Source organism: Crocodylus porosus, unplaced genomic scaffold (assembly GCF_001723895.1).
Source record: "Crocodylus porosus isolate Cpor-Errol unplaced genomic scaffold, CroPor_comp1, whole genome shotgun sequence".
Lineage (NCBI taxonomy): Eukaryota > Metazoa > Chordata > Crocodylia > Crocodylidae > Crocodylus > Crocodylus porosus.
In genome coordinates this window covers 18,420,518-18,441,541 of record NW_017728921.1, presented here as the reverse complement: position 1 = coordinate 18,441,541, position 21,024 = coordinate 18,420,518, and the positions used below count along the sequence as shown (strand labels likewise).

The window sequence follows — 21,024 nt, the reverse complement described above, 5'->3', positions numbered from 1 at the left end:
GGGCCCCACATTACCCGGGACCCTCTTTTTACCCCCTATGTATTTGAAGAAGGACTTCTTATTGTCCTTAATCCGGGAAGCTAGTCCCCGTCTGCGTTCTCCTGACTCCACCTCTGGTGCCTGCTGCAGTGCTGGGACCTGCAGCTGCTCCAGAGAGCCCAGAGCAACAACTTAAAAAAACATTTTTTTTAAACAATTTCCTTGCATGCCTCCTGGGCCACTAATTGCCACACGTGCTGGGGGTTGCCTATCCCTGCTCTAAACTTTATACTTGAAGGCACGATTTTTCAAATACGGATCACACTGAAGGTTTCCATGTTGATCACCTTAGTGACCTTAAGAATGGTAAAATACAGCTGAAAACAGGCAGGGCAATTCTCCTAGACAGGACTTCCAGGGTCCCTCAGCCAGAAGCGTGTCAATCCCCCCACCCCTGCACTCTGCCCCAGAAAAGGTGCACAATGCCACAGCAAGACTGTGAAATCCAAAGGCAGCTGCTTCAAGTTAGGCAGGTCCCTACTTATGTACAGGTTGTGATTCTACTTCCACTTCAGAGTGGATGTGCAAGCATGTACATATAAACTGAGCATGTGCGGCAAGCTACACATGCTGGGCATCTACATATAAGCACCTACACACTCTCATTCTGGATGTGTACCGGTGTCTAACTCAAAAAGCTATCCAGTCAGAAACCCACAAGTACTAAGTGTAACAGGGAGGAGGACAACCTCCCCATGTTCTAGTCCCAACAGCTGAGTTATTTGGAACCTGCATCTTTCTGATTTCCCAGCACAGTGCTCTAGCCACCACAATACAGGTTTAGCAATACACAAACCCAAACTCCCCACCCCCGGTAGCTCACAATAGTGAGATACAGGGGCAGGAGGAAGAGAACACATTAGAGGGCATGTAGCTCAGTGAAACATGCCCCTTTGAAACAGAGAGGCCCCTGGGATCTCATTTGGACCCTTGCTCCTGATGGGGCAGAAACCTCTCCAGTGCACTGCTGTTTATCCATTTTACAATTACAATGACAATTAAATATAAGGGGTAATGGCTCAGCTTCAAAAGGAGTTCTGGAGAAGGGACTAATTTGTGGTGTGGTGGTTAAAATACTGTGCTGGGAAGTCAGGCATGCAGGTTCAAACCCCTTCTGGGCCAAGAATCCATGTTTTTGGCTTCCTAGACAAGTGCCCTAACTATTCAGCTTTTGAGGCTAAAAACATTAAAGGGTTCTCTCCCTCTTCAGTACATGGTTTTTCAAGGATTTGCACTTAGCCATGTCCCTGACCAATCAGTGCATTGTATTATGCACGTTAAGTCTATACATGCACAAGCTTACATGTCCACATTACAAGGGAAACAGTATCGCTACCCATACATAGTAGCAATATTACTTACACAACTAGAAAGCTGCTATTTAGATGCACAAAAGGTAAAATAATTCTTCCCATAGCTCTCCCATAGAGAGAGAAATGATTGAGCTTTGAAGTAGGAAAACAAATGGACCAATGCAAAATTTGAAATGAAGAGTTGACAAAACTATTTGAGGAAGCTGGGGCTCGAACCTGACTGATGCCCTCAAATTTCACACAACTGCAGGCTCTAATTTTTAGGTTTGACTGCAAGTAACAGGCAATCCTTTCTTAATACAGAATCTAAAATCTGAGTTACTGGGCACTGAGTCCCAAAGTTTCTGCTGACAAATTAATAACTTAACTGATACAAAAATCAACAAAGTGTAATTTAGTAGGTGCAGAACTACCCTAATCTCTAACTGCTCAGAAACAAATCCAACACTGTGGCAGGCAAATTTAGGCAGAAAAGATGTTAAGAATGAAGTTTTACGATGCACATATAGCTAGTAAGGCGCAGGAATATGTTTGCACGCTTGAATAAATGGATAACCTGCACAGATTAGCATACATTTTCATGCTCCCCAAAACCCTCAAATTACTGAACCATGACTAAATTTCAGTTTCATGGGCAAAGAGGCTATATTCCTCATATTCCATGAATATCATTTTCCTTCCTCAAGGACCTGTAATCAAATTTTTAAAAAAAATTAACAAAACCAATTTCTTTAAACCTAGAAGCTATGTTGTATGGTATAAAATGGCAGAGAAACAATACAGTTTGGTGGCAAGAAGTCTGTGATAAAGGAATATCTAAGTTCTGACTGTGGCTTTGATACATTTGCTTTTGCTTTGGGCAAGGCTGTTAAATTGCATGTGCCTCAGTTTCCCACACCAGAATAGGAGTGTATGCTGCAGCCCCCTTGATGGGATTTTTAAGAAAATAAGTATCTACAAAAATGATAACAAAATTGTTAACTTCATTCCTAATCATTTTGACAGAAAAACAACTTGTTAGTGTGCTTAACCAACAACCCCAAAATTCCTTCTTCACTTTCCCAGATGCACAGTAATTGTTCAAAAGGACAAAGCAGGGCAGTCTTCCACTTCCCATAATACATAGTCCAACTGTGACGCAAGTAACTTGTGAACCTAATTTCAAATGACGCAAGAATGTTAAAAAATCTGTGGGCACAGATTTCCTAACAGCACCACAACTTCTACCGTTCAGTATACTGTAGGCCAGACTGGACTGAATAAGGGAAGAAAGAAGAGAAAAAAAGAAGTCCTTACTGTTATTGGTGCTGTTGCCATTGAAAGACCCAGCTGAGCTGGTACTGTCTTTTTCCTTGTCTTGATTCTCGAAGTCCATATTAAGGGACCTGAAAGAAAGAAAGGAAACTTGACAAACCAATTTTGAAGTCCACATTAAAGTTCTGTTGTACAGTTGTTACACAGCTACAAAGAAACTCTAAGGCAACTTTAGCTATAGTATTGTTATTGCTCCACCATAACACAAAAATACTATGTTTAAGAGTCACCTATTTTTCTTGTACTATACTGCACATAGTCATGGGAATTAACTAGTTAAAGTTAAAGAAATGACTAACTTTTAATTTTAACTAGTTAAAAAGGTTAATTTTAACTTTTTTTAAAGTATAAGTTAAAAAAAATTGAAATCCAGCTTTCCCAGAGTTTTTCCTGACAGCCACTCTGGAGGACTTACATGGAATGCTATTTCTTTACTGAAAGTCTAGGACTTCTCGTTTTGAGAGAGAGAAAATAGTGTGCCTTCCTATGAGAGATGGTCTCTTAAGAACAAGTCCCAGAGTTCCTTAGTTCATGCTGGCATTTTCTCTACATTTGCAGAAGTCAACAGGGCCGCCAGCTGGCTGCAGGAGAGAGAACAAACACAAGCAAGCAGAGACACTGGTCCCAATAAGAGTGGGAGCAAGTAATGAGGGTGAAGCAGATGATGACTTTAATTTTAATGAAGATCAAAACCAGCAGCCCAGGACCCAAGAAGTTGAGCATTACTTCTCGTCTGTGAGAAACTTATCAGAGATGTCATCTACTATGAAAAAAATATTCATCCATTGTAACACAAGGATTCCCTCACCTGCCCATGTAGTGCGATTGTTCAGTAGTGGAAGCTTAGTTTTGCAAGCCAGAAGAGCAAAATTGTAAATTTTGAAATGCAACTTTTGCTGAAGTTCAATAAGCATGTTTACATGGTTTCTGCTATGCAACTGAACTTTCTTTTTCTCATTTAAACTGCTTTTCTCATTTCAGTTTATTTTTGATTTTCAGACACTTTCATTATTTCTAATTCAGATGCATTTCATATCCTTTTTTTTTACCTTTTGAGCAATAAAATTTGTAAGAAAAGAGGTTTTCTGTGGAAATTGCTTTCATTTGTCACCTGGCTATGAATATCTCCTTTCTGTTATTCTGGTATACTTTTATGATGCATTTACTTTTATACAGTACTTCTTCATATGGAGATGAGAAGGATCTAACATTACACAGGTATTGGTAAATTGTTATTCTGAAAACTGTATGGCAAGTATAACATTGTTTTCAGGTAAAACAGGGTGAGTTCCAAGTAAATTAGTGTGCTTCTGGGGGCTTATGGAAAAGAAACCCACTCACTGCATTTGAAAATGAAAAATAATGCTAAGAGGCAATTCACCACGATTCACACATTTCTCATGAATCAACTTAACTTTCAACTAGTTACTCTCTTTTTAACTTACCTTTTAACTAGTTGAAAGTAGAAATATTTAACTTTTAACTTAACTCAAGTTAATTTTAAAGGGCACTAATTTTTAACTTTTACTAGTTACATTTTTCATAAACTTTTCCCATGACTGCACATACTAGACAAAAACAAGCACACCCACCGTGACCACTCACTGCATATGCCTCCAAGACCATTCTTGAATCTATCATTCATAATTCATCAATTTGTAACTGATGTAGATTGTGGTTGTTTAAAAACAAACAAAAAACCCCCCACATGTATCATTTCCTGCCTCTTTAAACTATTGTTATGCATTTACAATTTTAACATTAACTTATAAAATAATAAGCAAGCAGGACTTCATCCAGCAGATTTAAGAAGTTTCTGCAAAGCCTAAATGATACAAGCAATTACCTTATCCATGCATACAGAACAAATAAAAGAATGGAAAGAAACTTTGTATCCACTATCATAAATTCATCATATTAAATAAATTCCAATCACAGGAGCTGATGACCTGACTTTGAGGTCCAACTCAAGAGTAACATCCTTATCTTGATTTGTTTTGATGAATCTATTTTGATATATTTGTTTACGAAGCTATAAACATGAAAGGCTATTTCCACTGCTGTTACACCTTCGTTCTGATCTAACCTCAAACAGATTCTATTAATTTTTGACAATGCTTCTTAGAAAATCTAGAATTTCACCAAAGGTCCTATCTTGGATGATAAACTAAACATACAAGAAAGTCCAATCCTCTTCTACCTAAGCCATGTACAGATGTACTCCCAGTAGAACCAAAAGAGTTTCTCTCAGGAGACTGAACATCTGCACACTTTCCTGTGGCTTAGCTTGTTCCCAGGAGAAATGGATCTGGGGGAAAGGCTCCTGTGCCTTCCAGAAGTGACCCTAGTCTGGAAAAGACACAGGGAGAAGCTGCTCCATCCTTCCTGTACACAGGAGGGGAAGTGAAAGGAGGACAGCCACAGCAATGCCACTAACATAATATGTAAGGACACTTTCTGGTCTGATACACTACCTAAATTATCCACAACCCACTTGTGAACTTACTTCATTGCTCCACAAACAACTAACCACCAAGCAGCACTGTATATGCTCTCCATTGGTTCTACAGCAACAAACAATTTATCAGTATTTAAAAAAAGCTTTATTTTTATTGGTATGACTCTCATGTTATCAATATTACTAGTGTACAAAAACAAACAAGCTTTATTATTTCAACTACACTAGGAATAAAAGGAAAAAAAAATCAGCATTAGTTAAGGAGATGTAGACAAACATGGGTTTAGCCTTTTCCACAACACTGCAGGCATTAAAACTATCACTTTCAAATGCACAAAAGGTTTACCTCTGGCAGTCTATCGCTGTACAATTTTGTGCTGCACTTATTTTGTGCTGGTTTTTCCTTGGTGAATCATATTTAAATCCATGAAAGTTATATATGGCCTTATTTAATATCACCATCCCACATAAGTTGTTTTTTTTTAAATTAGGGTGTTAAACTTGTCAAACTGTGGCCTAGCAGTGTTGTCCCACCTCTGGTGCTTGGGGGGGAAGCTAAAGACAGGTACCACAGCTGCCTAAATTGAGACACTGCAAAAGACTACATGTCAAACACTGGGTTAATAAAAATAAGTAGGTTTGTTTTTTTCCAAATTAATAGAAAATAGATTTTTAATTAAAATATATTGAATCTTATTTCAATAAGGATTTTTTTCCCTTTTAAATAGGAACCTACTTAAACTGATATCTGAATACAAAACAGATCTGGAACCAACTTCCAAGAGAAGTGGTGCTGGCTCCTACCCTGGAGGTCTTTAAGACAAGGCTAGATGAACACCTTGCTGGGGTCATCTGACCCCAGTACTTTTTCCTTCCGTGGCAGGGGGTCAGATCTGATGATCTGCTCAGGTCCCTTCCAACCCTACCAGCTATGAAACTATGTTAAGACCTACTGTCTATTAAAATATTTAAACAAAAAAAGGATGTTCTGAATTTATGAACTTCTACCTTACTGACTTATAGGCTGCATGCTTATCTATAGAAAGAAAAAAATGTTTTATCTTTGATTCTAACTTTTGAGCCCAAACTTTATAAATATAGCACAGCAGGTCAATTACTGCTTGAAGGGCTGAGTCAAACATTCTGGCAAAACCATCACAGATGTTGAATACAAATGATGAGCAAAACAATTATCTAGTAAATAAACAATATATCATTTACTACCTTCTGACATAAGTAGTAAAATGAATGAGAATCTGAAAGTATTAAGCTACAAAATTGCTTTAATAAGAAATGTAAATAGAACAGATCTTCTCTGGTAGGAAAAAATGTACCAAATGTAGGGAAAGACTATTTATTTAGTTGTAAATCAACATGCTTTAACAGTTCATCAACTAATGAGAATATTTTTCTTTAGAAACTTAAATAAATGAAAAAAGTTGATTAAAATCATTATTTAAATCATGAGTTAAATCAATCCACCCTGCTTAAACACAGGGCCATTTTATAAATCGTTTTAAAAACTTGCTTATTGAACACTATAGCAAAAATATAGTTGCCGCAAGAAAAAGCAATCCATGTACAACATTTAGTAATTCAAGCTTTGCACTCTCGTCTGCTTCCCTGTTTTCTAAAGCTCTCTCGCCCCTTCCTTCCTCCTCTGTTGTGGCATTTGCCACACTGATTTGCTTTGCTTTGCCCCCATTCCTTTTCCTGCAACACAGAAGATGTGAAGCAAAGGTAGTTTCAAAAAAAGATAAGGAAAGTATTTTAAAGAACATAAGAACTTAAGTGTTAAAAAGAATCATTCAATTGATATGGAATTGGCATTAACTATGAAGGTGCTTTTCAGCTGTCTTATTGTTGCCAACAAACAAATGGCTTTCATGCCAAGATATTGCCACAATTATGTACCAAACAAAGCAAAACCCACCTGCTGCTCTTTTATTTGTCCTGGTTCTCCACTATAAAATTCTCAAAAACTGAAAAAAATCAATACTATATAGCCAGTGCATAACTGGGCTTTCTAATGTAAAATTAAACTGAGACACTGTTGGACCAAAAGTGAAACAGAAATTGAAACTCTTTTAACTGGGTAATTTTTCAACTTTTGGGAAACTTCCAGAGAAGTCAGCCAGAAACTCTGACCTGAAAAACAGCAGGCATTCTGCACAGTTGCTTGCCTTATGTATCCTAACAGCACAACTTGGTAGGAGTTCTAAAGCCATGTTCCAAAGCAGGCATGACTTAGCCTCCCACAGGGAAATCTTCCGTAGGGTTATGCTAAGGCCAAAGTAATGACTAAGCTGCTGGCATGTTACAAGTACAGAAGTTCAGTTTCAACTATGGATCACTTCCATTGCCACACAGCCTCGGAGAAAACTTGGAGGAAAAAAAATACCCATATGACAGACACTAAGGGTTTCATATTACTCAACTTTTTAAAAGCTTCAGCTACAGACTCTTGCAAAAATGCAAAATACATTGAGAAATTCTCCCTTGCTCTGATCAAAGGATAATACATTCATTCCCTCTCAATGCAAACCCTGGGAGAGGCAAGAACTGAAGCCTGGCATAGTAGAGCCTGATTTTAATTGGGCTAAATTAATTAAAAGCTGCAGTATCAAGTCAGTAAATAGCTAGAGAAATAGCACAGGGAGGAACCAAAACCTATGCTTTGTACTTGACAACATTCAGTAGTGATTACTGCTGAGGACTGACAGGATATTACAGAGGGCATTACATCTATGCCACTGAAACTGCTCACAAAATACCAACTTACAGACCAGATGTAGCCGTCTCTTTCCTGACAATAGCAAACAGCACCAAAGGTCTCAACACATCTGAGAACCGTGAGGATATTCCCCTGGCAAAGCCTAACACAAAGGGTCTAGCTACAGATCAAAACAAATAAGAGTAACATACTACCCAATTAATTTTACATCTGGTTTCTTTTTATTCTGGCTGAAAATGACTGCAAACAGTGGCTAAGCTTCCCATAGGACATAGGGCAGACCATTTTTTTCCTTCACAATTATTGGGAAAAGTTTATGTTGGTTTTAGTCTCCCAGCTACCAAGAAAAAGCAAACATTCACATCCAGAAGACTATCTGGCAAGAGAGGCAGCCCCCCTCAGCACAAGAGGAAGCCTGAAATCACAAGCTAGTTTGTCCAGTCACCACTTTGCTTCTACATAATAAGCATGAAAAGCTTTATGCAACAAAGATATTGCACTACTCTCACATTAAGAAAAGGTAACTGAAGTACAGCTGACAAAAAAGGGGGAGGAGAAGCCATAGTTCTCAAGGGAGCATCTCTGACTATGAAAAAAAAACAAAAAACAAAACCCAACACCAGACAAGGAAGAAGCCATGTAAAGATTGAGGAATGACACTTTCTCCTGAAAGTTTTCTGGTTGGTTGGACAAGATTTATTCTCCCTGTAAAAACCCACTGAGGCCAAGGAGCGATATGCCCAGCCACCTGCCAACTTATGTATTCAGAAAATAATTGGCAGTAGGGCATTTTGGGGTGGAAAAGGGAAAATGGCTTAATCTTTAGTATAAAACCTGCAATGTACAGTTTCTTCAACACAGTGTTATGGTTGAGGTAATATGGCACCTGGAACAGATAATGTAGTACAGACACACTACACAACTGCATACAATACAGCTTTTCTTCAAACATGTCTTGTTAGCTATCCCAGGAGCTTACATCAACACAATGTACTGCAATCCAATAGCTCAGATGCATCAGAGGCAGAATATTCAGTCCCAGAATCAGAAAAAAACTGCCTGTTTGACCAACAGGATGATAATGAACTAACTATTAATGAAGATGTATTTACCTACCCTGGGCACAGGATGTTTCAAATACAGGCAGTGAAATGAGTTTTAAAATAAGAAAATAAGGTGATACAGCATGTATGACTGTCAGCTGAACTATTTTTTCCCCAAATGAGAAACAGGATGCCTTAAAACCACTTAATAGTTTAAGGTAGGGGTGGGAAAAATATGGCCTGTGGGCAAGGCCATTTTATCCAACCCTTGTGGCCCCTAAAAAAATTCAGAAAATGAATATTTCTCTGCCCTTGGTTCCTGTAAAAAATTACAGGAACCAAGGGCAGCAGGACCCAGGCTCCCACAACAGCAAAGCCTCCCGGCCCAGCCCCACTCCAGCCAGAAGCCCCAGTGGGGGCTTCTGGCCTGGGACCACATGGCTCCCCCGCACCGGAACTGCAGGTAAGGGGGAAGGGCAGGGGGGACCCCAGAGAATTGTGGCCCAGGGAAAAGCTTAGCGTGGGGGGGGAGTGGCCCCTCGCCCGCCCCGTGGCTGACGCCCTGCACTGCAACTGCTTGCAGCCCACCTGGGGCTGCCTGTGCCTGCCCCAGACAGCCCCGTGCAGGTTGCAAGCAGCTGCAGCAGGGAGTGCTGGCTACGGGGCAAGGGAAGGGCCGCTTTCCTGCCCCCACCCCCGTGCTCAACTTTTCCCTGGGCTCCTTACCTGTTCCTTCCTGGCACAGAGGAAAGCAACCCTTCCCTGCCACGTGGCCCACACTCCCTGCTTCAGCCACTCGCAGCCTGCGTGGGGCTATCTGGAGCAGGCAGAGACAGCCCCATGGCATGTGCTAATCTGTTGTTATTTAAAGTGGTGCACTGGAATGAGGCTGCAGGGGAGGAGGAAACCTCATCAGGGCACACTACCTTGTCACGTAGAGGCCCAGCATCAGTGAGGGTATGCCTTAACACAGACACCATCACCCATGTCAAGAGTTTTGCTTGTCAGCAGCCTGAGGTGCAGTTTCCCAGAAACCCTTGCACCTATCCCCTTGAAACTTTGCAGGCTTCAAGCCCTAAGAAGGGGCTGAATCACCCAAAAAAGGACAAAGTTATAGATACTTGAGTGATTCCCAATTATTTTCTATGGCCAAATCTTTGAATCTCCGAATCTCTTCGAATCAGTGCTGAATCTTCCAAAGCTGATTCAGTCAAATCGATTTGGCACAGCGATCCGAATCTCTGAATTGAATCACTGTCCTCTGAATTGGCTGAATCCGAATCGAATACTTCCCTATTCTCATAGGCCTACTAACTAGGGCTGTGCAAAACACCATCATGCACACATTGCAGCTCTGGGCTTGCCCACAGTACTGTGCATGGTGGGAGCAGCTGTGGCCCCCTGACTTGCCATGCCAGGCAGTGTTTGTCACCGCCGCCTCTGGGCTGCTCAGTGCGTGAGCTCCGGGTGGGCAGCAGCTGCCAACACTGCTAAGTTCAGCAAGTGGGGGAGCTGCAGCTGCTGTCACCTCACACAGCACTACGGGTGAGCCTGGAGCCAGTGCGGGCCCCGGCCCAGCCTGGCAGCAGGCCTGAGTTACAAGCTGGTGCTGAGCGCTGGGAAAAGCACCCCTCACCCACCCCGTGCCCGGCACCCCATGCTGCAGCTGCTTCCAGCCCATGTGGGGCTGCCTGTGCCTGCTCCAGACAGCCTTGCACAAGCTGCAAGCAGCTGCAGCAGGGAGCACTGGCCATGGTGCAGGCGAGGGGCCGCTTTTCCCTGAGTTCAGCACCAGCTACCTCCCTGCCAGTGAGCAGGGGGTTGGGGCTGTGTGCTCCCCCCTGCCTGCACCATGGGGCTGGGGGGCACTGGGAATGAGTGGGTGAGGAGCCAGCAGGACCATGGGGCCTGTACCAGTGTTCCAGGGCCACTGCCAGTGAGGCCCAGAGCAGGGTGGCAGGAGCACAGGGTCCCAGCCAGCAGGGGGTCTAAGTCACCAGGCCAGCTTCCCCACTTTCCCTGCTGATGCAGCCCAGCCCGGGTCCACAGACCCCCGCCAGCCCATGCCCCACTTTGAACCCACTGGTGCTGGCCCTGGAACATTGGTGCCAAGATGGTGACCAGGGGGCAGGGCACCTGTAAAGGGGTGGAGTACCTGTCAAGGGGCACAGGTACCCATGCGGCCCTCGACAGCCTGCCAAAACTCGGTAAGCAGCCCTCTGCCCAAAATAATTGCCCGCCCCTGTTTTAAGGCATACTACTAACCTTAAACTGGTTAACAGTTTAATAGGTTAATACTTTAAACTAAAATATCTGAAGCAGATATTACTCCCTTTGGCTATATTAGTTTAATACATCACATGATTCCAAAGCCTGGGGGCTGAGTGCTGCTGCCACATGTCCCCTCTCCTCCCCTGCTGCTGAATTCAGCGGGTGATGGGGAAGAGAAAGAGGGATGGCAAACAACAGTAACATTTGCCCCCTGGGCTCTGGAACCATGTTAAAGTGGTGGCTCCAGCCAGCGCTCATGGAGATGAGCTGTTGAGCTCGTAGAGCTCCCTGCATCTGCAGAGCTCCAACAGGAGCCCAGGTGGTAACCTCAGAACTTGCTACCCTTGCATGGCACAGCCAAATTGGGGGCGGGAGGGGGTCCAGGGGTTGTGGCCACCCCACTGCATCTCCTGGATCTACCCCTAAATGAAATCCTGTGGGGGGCCAAGGGACCCACACCTCCTGAGCAGCTCCCCCCACAAGGTCCTCCACACCCAGTCCCCCCAGCAATTGCCCCACACCCACCCAAAGACCAATCCATATCCCTCCACACACACACACCCACCTTCCTCCACACTCTCTCTCACCCTCTTCCTGTAAACACCACATCCCCCCCATCACACACCCATCGTGTGTGAAGAAAACATCAACTCATATAGGTATTTAGAATTTATTTTTTCATGATGATAGAGACACTGGTAGGCTTCCAAACTGCTTTAACATTGTAAATCTATCAATAAGGCATTACTCAACTCATAGCTCTTTCTCTATAGGTGTGGGTGTGCGCGTCTGTCTAGCTCTTGGGGGGGGGGTGTGCGTGCATGTCCCTCTCTATAGGTGTGTGTGCACACACATCTCTGTCTCTCTGAGGGGGCATGCATGTGCACACATGTGTGAACACACGTAGTGGTTTTTTTGTTTTAACTGTGGAAGAACACGGAGTTTGGGGCATTTTTAAAAATGGATCTAGGATGCTGCTACAGCAGTCCAGCTGGTACAAGGGGTAGTACCAATTGGCTGGGCCCCAAAAGCTCCTGAGAGTGAGTAGCCCTGAGCTGCTTGCTAGGGCAGGTTTTTGTATACATGGGGCCAAGACAGGGCAGCTTTTTATACTGCTGGGGACAGCACAGGTGCTGGCCCCGGGCTCTAGCTTCTCCCGGCTGCAGATCTGGGAGGAGCCAGGCAGGGTTATTTTGCCCCAAGTGGCACAATTTGCTCCACAACAAAGTGCATGTGTGAGCACATGTGCTGAGGCAAAAAGCCCTGGCTCAAATTTGCACCACTTCTATTTCAGCTGCTGCAAGCGCACGTGCTTGCACGTGTGGACACACCCAAAAGGTTTAGCCATCTTTTTCCATCAGCTGGCTGTAACCGCAACATTTAGATTAACACAGAAAATGTAAAGTGATACTAAGAAAGCAACTGTATAACCATCAGTGGAGGGCCTCAATTTATCTTTAAGATTTCACATGAAATAAAATTATTCCAAGCCAATTAAGATGCATTATACAAACTCATAATTGAACACAGAACTTGTACATTTAGTTCCACACCTTACACTTAATGCTTTAAGCAATTCCACTTGTCTTTTCAAGAATCTACAACATTGTCCATAAGCACAGTAAGAGGGGAGGCTGAGGGTTAGAGTTGAGAGTTGAAATCCCTGACCCAGCACAAATTTGTAAAAGAAAATTCCCTTTTTTCCCCCCCACAGCAAGATAATCAGTCTCATACCTTTGGAGCTGCGTGCTTCTACAGAAGTTTTCCTGGTACTTGTTCTGTGATAATCTTGCTTAAGTGTACCATCAGACTACAAGCCTATGACTTTGCTTTCTTTCCCTTAAAACTTCTCCTATTAGATTAATTTAAGAACATGAATTGTAACCAAATTATTTACCCACCCAATTCTTTCCGATCCTATTGCTGCATTCTGTTGAAATCACCTGCCAGCAATCTAAAAGGAAATATTTGGTTCATTCCTGACCACAAATCTGATGCCAAATTTACTTCCTATAGCATGTAAATTATGTAGGGACCAAGATGCCTTTCTCTATGTCCAATCAATGGCTTTCTCCTTTTTCCATAGATTTTCTCTATTACATACCTGCTGCGAACATTACTTGGGGGACAGAGTGAATTTCAGTCTACTCTGTGATAACTACTAAAGACTTCTAGGAAGTTCTTTAAAGGTAAATATATTTTCCCTATAGGTTTCCAAAAAAGGACACGTTTATACCTTACTGCAGACTGAATTATTCAAGATTGAAGATTTTTGTTTTTAAAAAGTTACGAAAACAGATCTAGGCCTTTACGATTTATATCCTGGGCACTATCATCTGGAAGATGAGACAAAAGAACCTGCAGAAAGACTTGTGATTAAACACAGATTCTAATAATGGTCCTGAACAGGCAACATGTAGTCTTACTGTCAATATTCTCCCACATTACCTGTGCAAGATAATGACTCTATTATGACATTCTAGAAAATCCACTGGTGTGCTTTATAAAAGCAAGAAAAAAGCAACTGCATTCCAAAAGCTTAGATTCCTGTATTTCTCAGATGCAATTCCTGGTCACAGTTAGAAATAACAAGGCCTTTTATAGATAAGGTATCCATTCTACACAGCAAATCCTTGGTTATCTGACCCCCTTTGGAAACTATGTGGTGAAAAGCAATTCAGATTACTGGACCTCTTTTGATACATGAAACCACAGATTCTTGTGAAGAATATACATCCTCAGCATAATGCATTATTTAAAACACCAAACTTAACATGACCTCTATTAAATACTGTAAAACTTATACAAGGAGTTACAAGTTACCGTATTAAACGTAAATGTAAAGACATGGTAAATAAAAATTAAAGAGAGAAGAGTTTATTTTACTAACTTAATACTGGTAGTATTATATAACAAAGCTTATATTCAGATAATCCAAGATTTGGATAACCAAGCTTCAGATAACCAAGGATGTACTGTACAAACCGTACCATGTAATGCTCTAGCTAAACACCTCCCCTGATAAACCTACTATCCTGCTTTTGAATAAAAGGGAATCAGAAATAAAATGTTGAAGTTTATGAAGTTCAGACTGCAAACAATGCGTGTTCTAGTCTAACTGTGCTTTCAGATACAACTGGTTTAATAATTAGTAAAACAATACAAAGACAGTTTGGTTAAGGTGTTTTGAAAAACATCCTTAAAACTAATTATTATTATTCTCTTTCTCTTAGACTTTGGCAAGTTTTTATTGTTTGGTGATATTTTTTATGTGCTTTTCTGATTGACAAATGATGATATTTTGGGTTTTGGAAAGCTAAGTCAGGAAACACCATCATGAATAATAGGTGTATGTGTAGTCAAATGCTAATTTCATACTAGTCTAATTAGCTAGCAGGCTTCAGCATTTCAAGATGGCACTGAAACAAATTAAAAGTGTAAATGGTAAATATTTTGAGTAAGAATAGACTCCACAAGCTAAATAATTTACATGTGCTATCAATTCTCATGGTGTAGGCCATATGCTAGCTAACGGAAAGGGCAAAAAGACATTTCTCCAAAAGTATAAAATAGCTTGCTATACAGTTATATTGAATCTTTTTTATAAAAGATTGTTGAATATTTTTCAATATTACTACACTAGCCTAACTGGGCCACCGCTTTGATCTGGTACAGTACTCTTGGTGTATACAAATATGTACATACATAGCAAAAACTTCTAACTGGATGGTATCTAAATTTCATTAAATCTCTGCAACTGGGATTCTATACAGTGTCATGGGAACATTTTTTCTTTTAGTGTGCATCCTGTACAGATTAGCTACAACAGTTGTATATGAAGACATAGTAGTTTTATTTACCTGGTATAGAGAGATTATATATAGTGGAATACACTATTATAAACACAGCACATTGATATAAAGATACAGGCTAGTCTACCCTTGAGGTATACCAACTGCTCTTCTTAACTATCAGAAAAAAATAAATCAACTGTTTTGGGTCAACATGCAGCTTGGGTACTGTTGGAACAGATCTTTATGTTAGCACTGTTCATCTCCAGCATTCTAGGTGTGCACTAATTTATGCTCTTCTCAGAAAGGAAGTCTTACCCACACTGATTCAAAATACAGTACCAAGGACAGACTGGGTCCTGACAGATTTCTTTCAAAAAATTCACTCTACCATCCTTTGGACATCTGCCTGCAAAAACATGCATTCACAGAGAAAACTTTTCACAGTAGAGTCAAATACCTCACCTTCCAAAATGCACACTTTAGAGTCATGTGGCACAAGAGACAGAAGTTAACTAGCAACTGAATCAGTTCCTAATAAGTTAGGGTCACGGTCTAGCTAGAGTAGGGGAAAACTGTCAAACCAGCAAACAAAGGTGCTTCCATATGCTGTTAGACAGAAAGCCGGATATGTCACTGAGCACCAAAAATATTGCTTTCATCTTTATTGCCTTTATTTGTCTTATACAATAAATACTATATTTATTGATGGGGAGAGGAGTTACTTGGGCTGGAAAAGGATACTCCTTCAATTTGTGTTTACCTTAAGTTTATCATATTAATTTATAACTGAGCAAACCATGAAATCATATAGTTAATGTGGAATCTCCACAATACCATTTTACAGAAGAGAAATGCAGAGCTAAGAACTTCCTGAGGGACTCTGTCAAAAGACAGCTGAGCATTCCAGATTTCAGTTTATTAGTAAAAATGCATTCAGTTGTGTTCTCATTATGAACTATTCAATCTATAGGATAAATGAGTAAGTTTAAAAAGGCACAAATTAATCAGAGGTAATTCTTTGAGACCATTAACTTTTCCATAGGCTGTATTATTCTGTCTTTAATTTTATATGTTATTGGGATGGAGCTCAGGACTATAGCTTGAGATCACAATTTCCTTGTTCAAGATGGTACTATATAGATAACTTTCTTCAGAAAGTTATTTTTCTAAGGAACATCATCTATCTTTTAATACCCTTTAGTTACTTATGAATTTCTACTTGCAACTTGCTATTTTAATTGAATTCCTTAAACAACAATTATATCCTTAAGTTCTTCTCTAAATGTCACACTATGATTACTTGTAAAAATAATTGTGTTAACCTAACAGAGTAAAGAAAATGGAGATTTCTCTCCATAATCTAATGTAAGAGCACATCATGAGCTGAAGTCCTGTTGTTTTTTTAAGATTAGGAACTAGTGTATGGCACTTCTTCATTCACTCCCATCTTCATCTGTGAAGTACTAAAGGCGAGTAGAGAATTATTGTAAGGGAAAGACAATTTAAATGTGCAAGTTCCTGATTTTATGTTGCTGCTGGTGCTTGTTGCCTTGAACTTCTGCATTTAAGTTCTGTTTGTTTCTGTTTGTAAGATGGAGCCAATAATTTAGAGCCTCCTAAAGTATATGGATGGCTCCTTTTTGCCACTATACCAAATCCTAAATTACAACTACAGTAAACAAAATGTTGCACAACTTTGATAAAAACTCACTTTCAAATACATAGCATTTTCCATGAGTTAAAGTGGTTCAAAGTTATCCTCAATCTATGATATTTTAAATATGCACGAATCATCCTAATATATCTGACCAGTTAAAGTTTATACCCTGCCACTTCTGTTTACATGTCCTATAAATTTTATTTTCCTAAAGACTCCCTTTCTTGGGTTCAGTGCTACTCTGGCTTTACCATATCTTCCAAATATAAAGCAATATCAGCCTATCTTTAAGAATGGTGGCAAACAGCCTATCAAAAAAGTCAACCTTTGCAATATACGACTGTTCAATGCACAGTGGTGGTAATCAACACCTTTTAAGGGTTTCCGACTGGACCATTCAAGAACTGAACTTCACAAGTGGCTTTGGAATATAAAGCAATTTTACATGTTTTGGATTTCTCATCATTTTACCAGAGACTGGTTAGTAACGATTTTTGTACTTAAAAGACACCAGCAAGAAAAAATGTTTCTTTCAAGCAGATAAATATATTTAAAACTATTAAACATATAAAGTGTGCAATTAAAATACATTTTTCTTCATTGTGTGCACCAAGTCACATTTTTAGTTCAAAATGTTAGACTTGATGCAATCCAGTAAATACTAGTCTTTGCTGCTTCTAGTCCAGGGGTGGGCAAAATGGCAGATCCGGCCAGCAGCCAAACTCCATTTCCCGGTAGCTCCTGCCGAGCTGCAGCAGGCAGCGGATCACAGCTCTGCCCCGCTCTGGACCTCACTGTCACTGCCACAAAAGATCCCAGTCCCGGAGCAGCTCCCCACCCAGCTACATGTTGTGCCAGCACTGCTGGGGCTGGTCTCCATGGAAACCCTGGCCCCACACTGTCACAGCACCACTGCTCCTGGGGTCTCCATGGAAACCACCTGCAGCAACACAGGCAGGAGCTGCTGGGAAATGGAGCCTCCCATGGGCCCAATCCAGCCTGCGAGCCAGACTTTGCTGGCCCCTAGTCTAGTCCAAACTAAGTAACAGATGTTTCTTCTTCCTTAGAAAGGAATCCTTCACATGACTACACAGGTGCTGAATTCATTCACTCTCTGTAACAAAGTATTTATTTGAGCAATAAACATAAGATTTAGACAACAGCCTTACCTGAAGCTGCCGTAGACTATGAGAAGAATGGAAATCAGGAACGTAGATACTTGACTAGAATCCACAAGGGAATATGCCCTGAAATTGAGAGAGAAAAAAAATGTACAGATGTGTCACTATAGATTATCACTTCTGAATGTCATTTGATAATTTTCTGTCTTATAATAACAACACACACAGGATAATCGCTAAGTCACCAGACTATCTATTCCTTCAGATCTCAAATAAAAAACTTAGGAGGTTTATTAATTAACCTATAGTATTCAATGCCAGACTTGAAAGGGTTTTTTTGCAACATTCAAGAGTAATCAAACAAAGCTTGTGATAACTATCACTACACACAGAAGCTTTTGTCAAAGCATGTGGGAAGAGAAAGATGCTTCAATTCTAACTAATAAACCTTGCTCAAGGGATACACCAGACAGCCTGTTTAAGTCCTGTGACAGGAGTTTAACAAATAATAACTAAATGTGATCACAGGGACCAAGGGTCACTATCACAGGAACAACAGCTGTAGTACACATCCTTAGTTGCACTGCCATTACACCTTGCATACAAGATGAAGATATTTTAATAGATGATTTCTGATGAAAGTTTCAACACCGGATGACTGAAAAGCAACCAACTTATCTGCCTACATTTCCCCAGAAGATAAACTCCAGAATATACATCTTTGGGGGGGAGGGGGGAGGGTTGTTCCTGAGAGACAACAAGGAACATGTACCCTCTTGCCCATGGATCTCTTGCACGGCACACAAAGACATGTCCTGGCATGGGGGTACAGGGCACTTGGGATTTCCTGGGTCCCATGCCTCCACATCAGGACCTGCATGGGGCTTTACCTGCTTAGAGGTATGCCCCGAGATTCTCCAAGATGCATCTCTAAGTAGGGAAAGCCAAGCAGGTCTGCCTGGGGCTTGAGGGGCCCACTCCTACACAGGAATTTGAAAGATGCACAAGTTAGGTGCCTCAAGCCCCCAAAGCGCACACTTTTTTATGACAGCACAAATGCAACATCTGATGATGTCTGTTTCCACCTTGTCAAGTCTTTGCTTCCAGTTTCCAGTACTGGCCTGTATTGTCCTGGTTCTACTGAAAGCTCCTTGGGGCACATATGGTATCTTCTGCTAATTTATGAAGCCTGAATATTGCAGGATTCAGTGCTGCAACTTGACAGCGTTCAAGGTTTTGAATATTTATGGCCAAATGTAAGAGGTGATTAGACTCCTAGCACTCATTTCCTAAGGCTGCAAGAGAAACCAAAATGCATCTTAATCTAAGGCTGGATATGAAACGTTTAGCTTGGACTGGGATTGCTTCAGTTTCACTGCAGCGCTACAGAAATTCTATCAGCACAGGTAATCTAGGATTTTATATGTAATAGTCAGATACATTGCCAAATGATCCTCTTCGTGCCAAAACATAATTTTTAGGATGCAGACCAGCACAACTCATAAAACACCCATAATCCTGCACCCAGACTACCACGTGAAGAGCCACCCGCATACCATGTGAAAAACTGCTGCAGTACAGAAGAAAAACCCTTTCAAATCGCATAATACTGGTTATGACATATCACCCCTCCCTTGAACCCACACAGAAAATCCTCAAACAACTGCAACCCTTACTAGAAAGAGACCCTATCCTTAAAGAGATCTTCCCAGAACCACCCATCCTAGCCTTCAAACAAGCACCAAACCTCACTAACCTCATCACCAAAAGCAAACTTCCTCAGGCCCAGAACACACCAAATGGATCCAGACCATGCCATGACAAGAAATGCAAAACCTGCCAATACTTCTCCAACACCCCCACAATTACTACACCCCACAACAGAGCCATCACCATCTCTGCATCTTACAGCTGCACCTCCAGGAATGTAATAGCTCTCATCCAATGCACCAAATGACATGATGGAAATACACAGGAGAAACCAAACAACTGCGCACCAGAATGAACGCACACCAGAAATCTATCAAAGACAATTACCTGTGGGGGCACATTTCTCGCAAGAAAACCGGTCTCTCTCCAATCTCTCAGTTCTAATCCTGAAAGCAAACTTACAAAACACTTCCCAGAGACAAGCCTATGAACTTCACTTGATCAACGTCCTGGATACAAAAAATCATGGACTAAATATAGACATTGGATTTATGACACGTTATACCCTGCCTGACATCTAACTCCCCAGATACCTCTTCACTATCTAACTGCTATGACTGTTAACCATATTAATATGCAATGAGTGTGTCCTGCCACGTAACCTTCACCCCAGTTTTGTTTTTCTAGCATGCCGGCACTCCAGCAACTTATAGACACTGCAGTTTTTTCAGCACTCTGGCCAAAAATATTGCCTACCCCTGACCCTCTACTTCCAGTTTTTGCTTTAGAATCCTTAGAGTACTGAAAAGACAGCAGCAGAACAAGATCACAAGAGATTTAAAACTACACAAGCATCTAGTCAAGCTCTTTAAAACTCGCTCCACAGTGACAAACTCTTGAAACAATTCTACCACTAAGTAAAGGATAGAAAACCCAAAAGTCTGCTAGCTAGTCTTCAAAGGTATTCCTTAGCAAAACCACCAACTCAAGACATGATGCTCCCAGTGGTTTCACTTTTTAAATATCTTCTGAGCACTTACATATCCTGATATAGCAAAAAGAGAAAGCATCCTTCCTACACACATGATCATCTTTCAAATATCTTATTAAAAAGTTATCTAAATCTAAAGTTCTAAAAAAATACCAAAAATTCCCTGTCCTGAATTTTAGCAGTGAGGACAGGCGTGGAACACAAAGTTAATTTATAAAAATATTTCCTTTAGATAAGTTACCAAATATGAACCTCAGGAATAAATATTACTAAGAAAATAGATCATTAAAATAGAGGAAAACCTAAAAAAAAAAATACCTTGACATTTTCAAGATTTCATTTATAAACATCTTAAAAGCAAATAACATAACCAAATACAGGTCTCTACTACAGAGATATAAGCCGTTTAAAATTACTAAAAAAACCCCTACATCTTTCAGCAGAAGCTGTGGAATAAGCCTGTTAAGGGGAAACTGCATATATTGCTGTTATAAAAAAAATGTTTATAGAGCAAATGTAAAACAAAATAACCTTAAAGTTACCACACATTTTAAGAGTAATGTATGTATTTTATTTGTGCCTTCCAAGGCCTAAGTAAGTACAGGTCTATTTCCTGCAAGGAATAATGGAACAACATAA

At 40.8% G+C, this 21,024-nt stretch overlaps 1 protein-coding gene across 1 annotated transcript in view; it reads right to left on the bottom strand.

The window, feature by feature from the left end:
* The window catches only part of SPPL3 (signal peptide peptidase like 3), a gene marked incomplete at its 5' end in the record, with an annotated part of 49,116 nt that extends 31,217 nt beyond the window's left edge, over positions 1–17,899 (bottom strand). Inside the window, 2 exons of the mRNA XM_019539404.1 lie at positions 2,649–2,737; positions 17,793–17,899. Coding sequence (XP_019394949.1) covers positions 2,649–2,737; positions 17,793–17,899 — 196 coding nt within the window. The remainder of the gene's footprint in view (positions 1–2,648; positions 2,738–17,792) is intronic.
* Between the last annotated feature and the right edge of the window lie 3,125 nt (positions 17,900–21,024).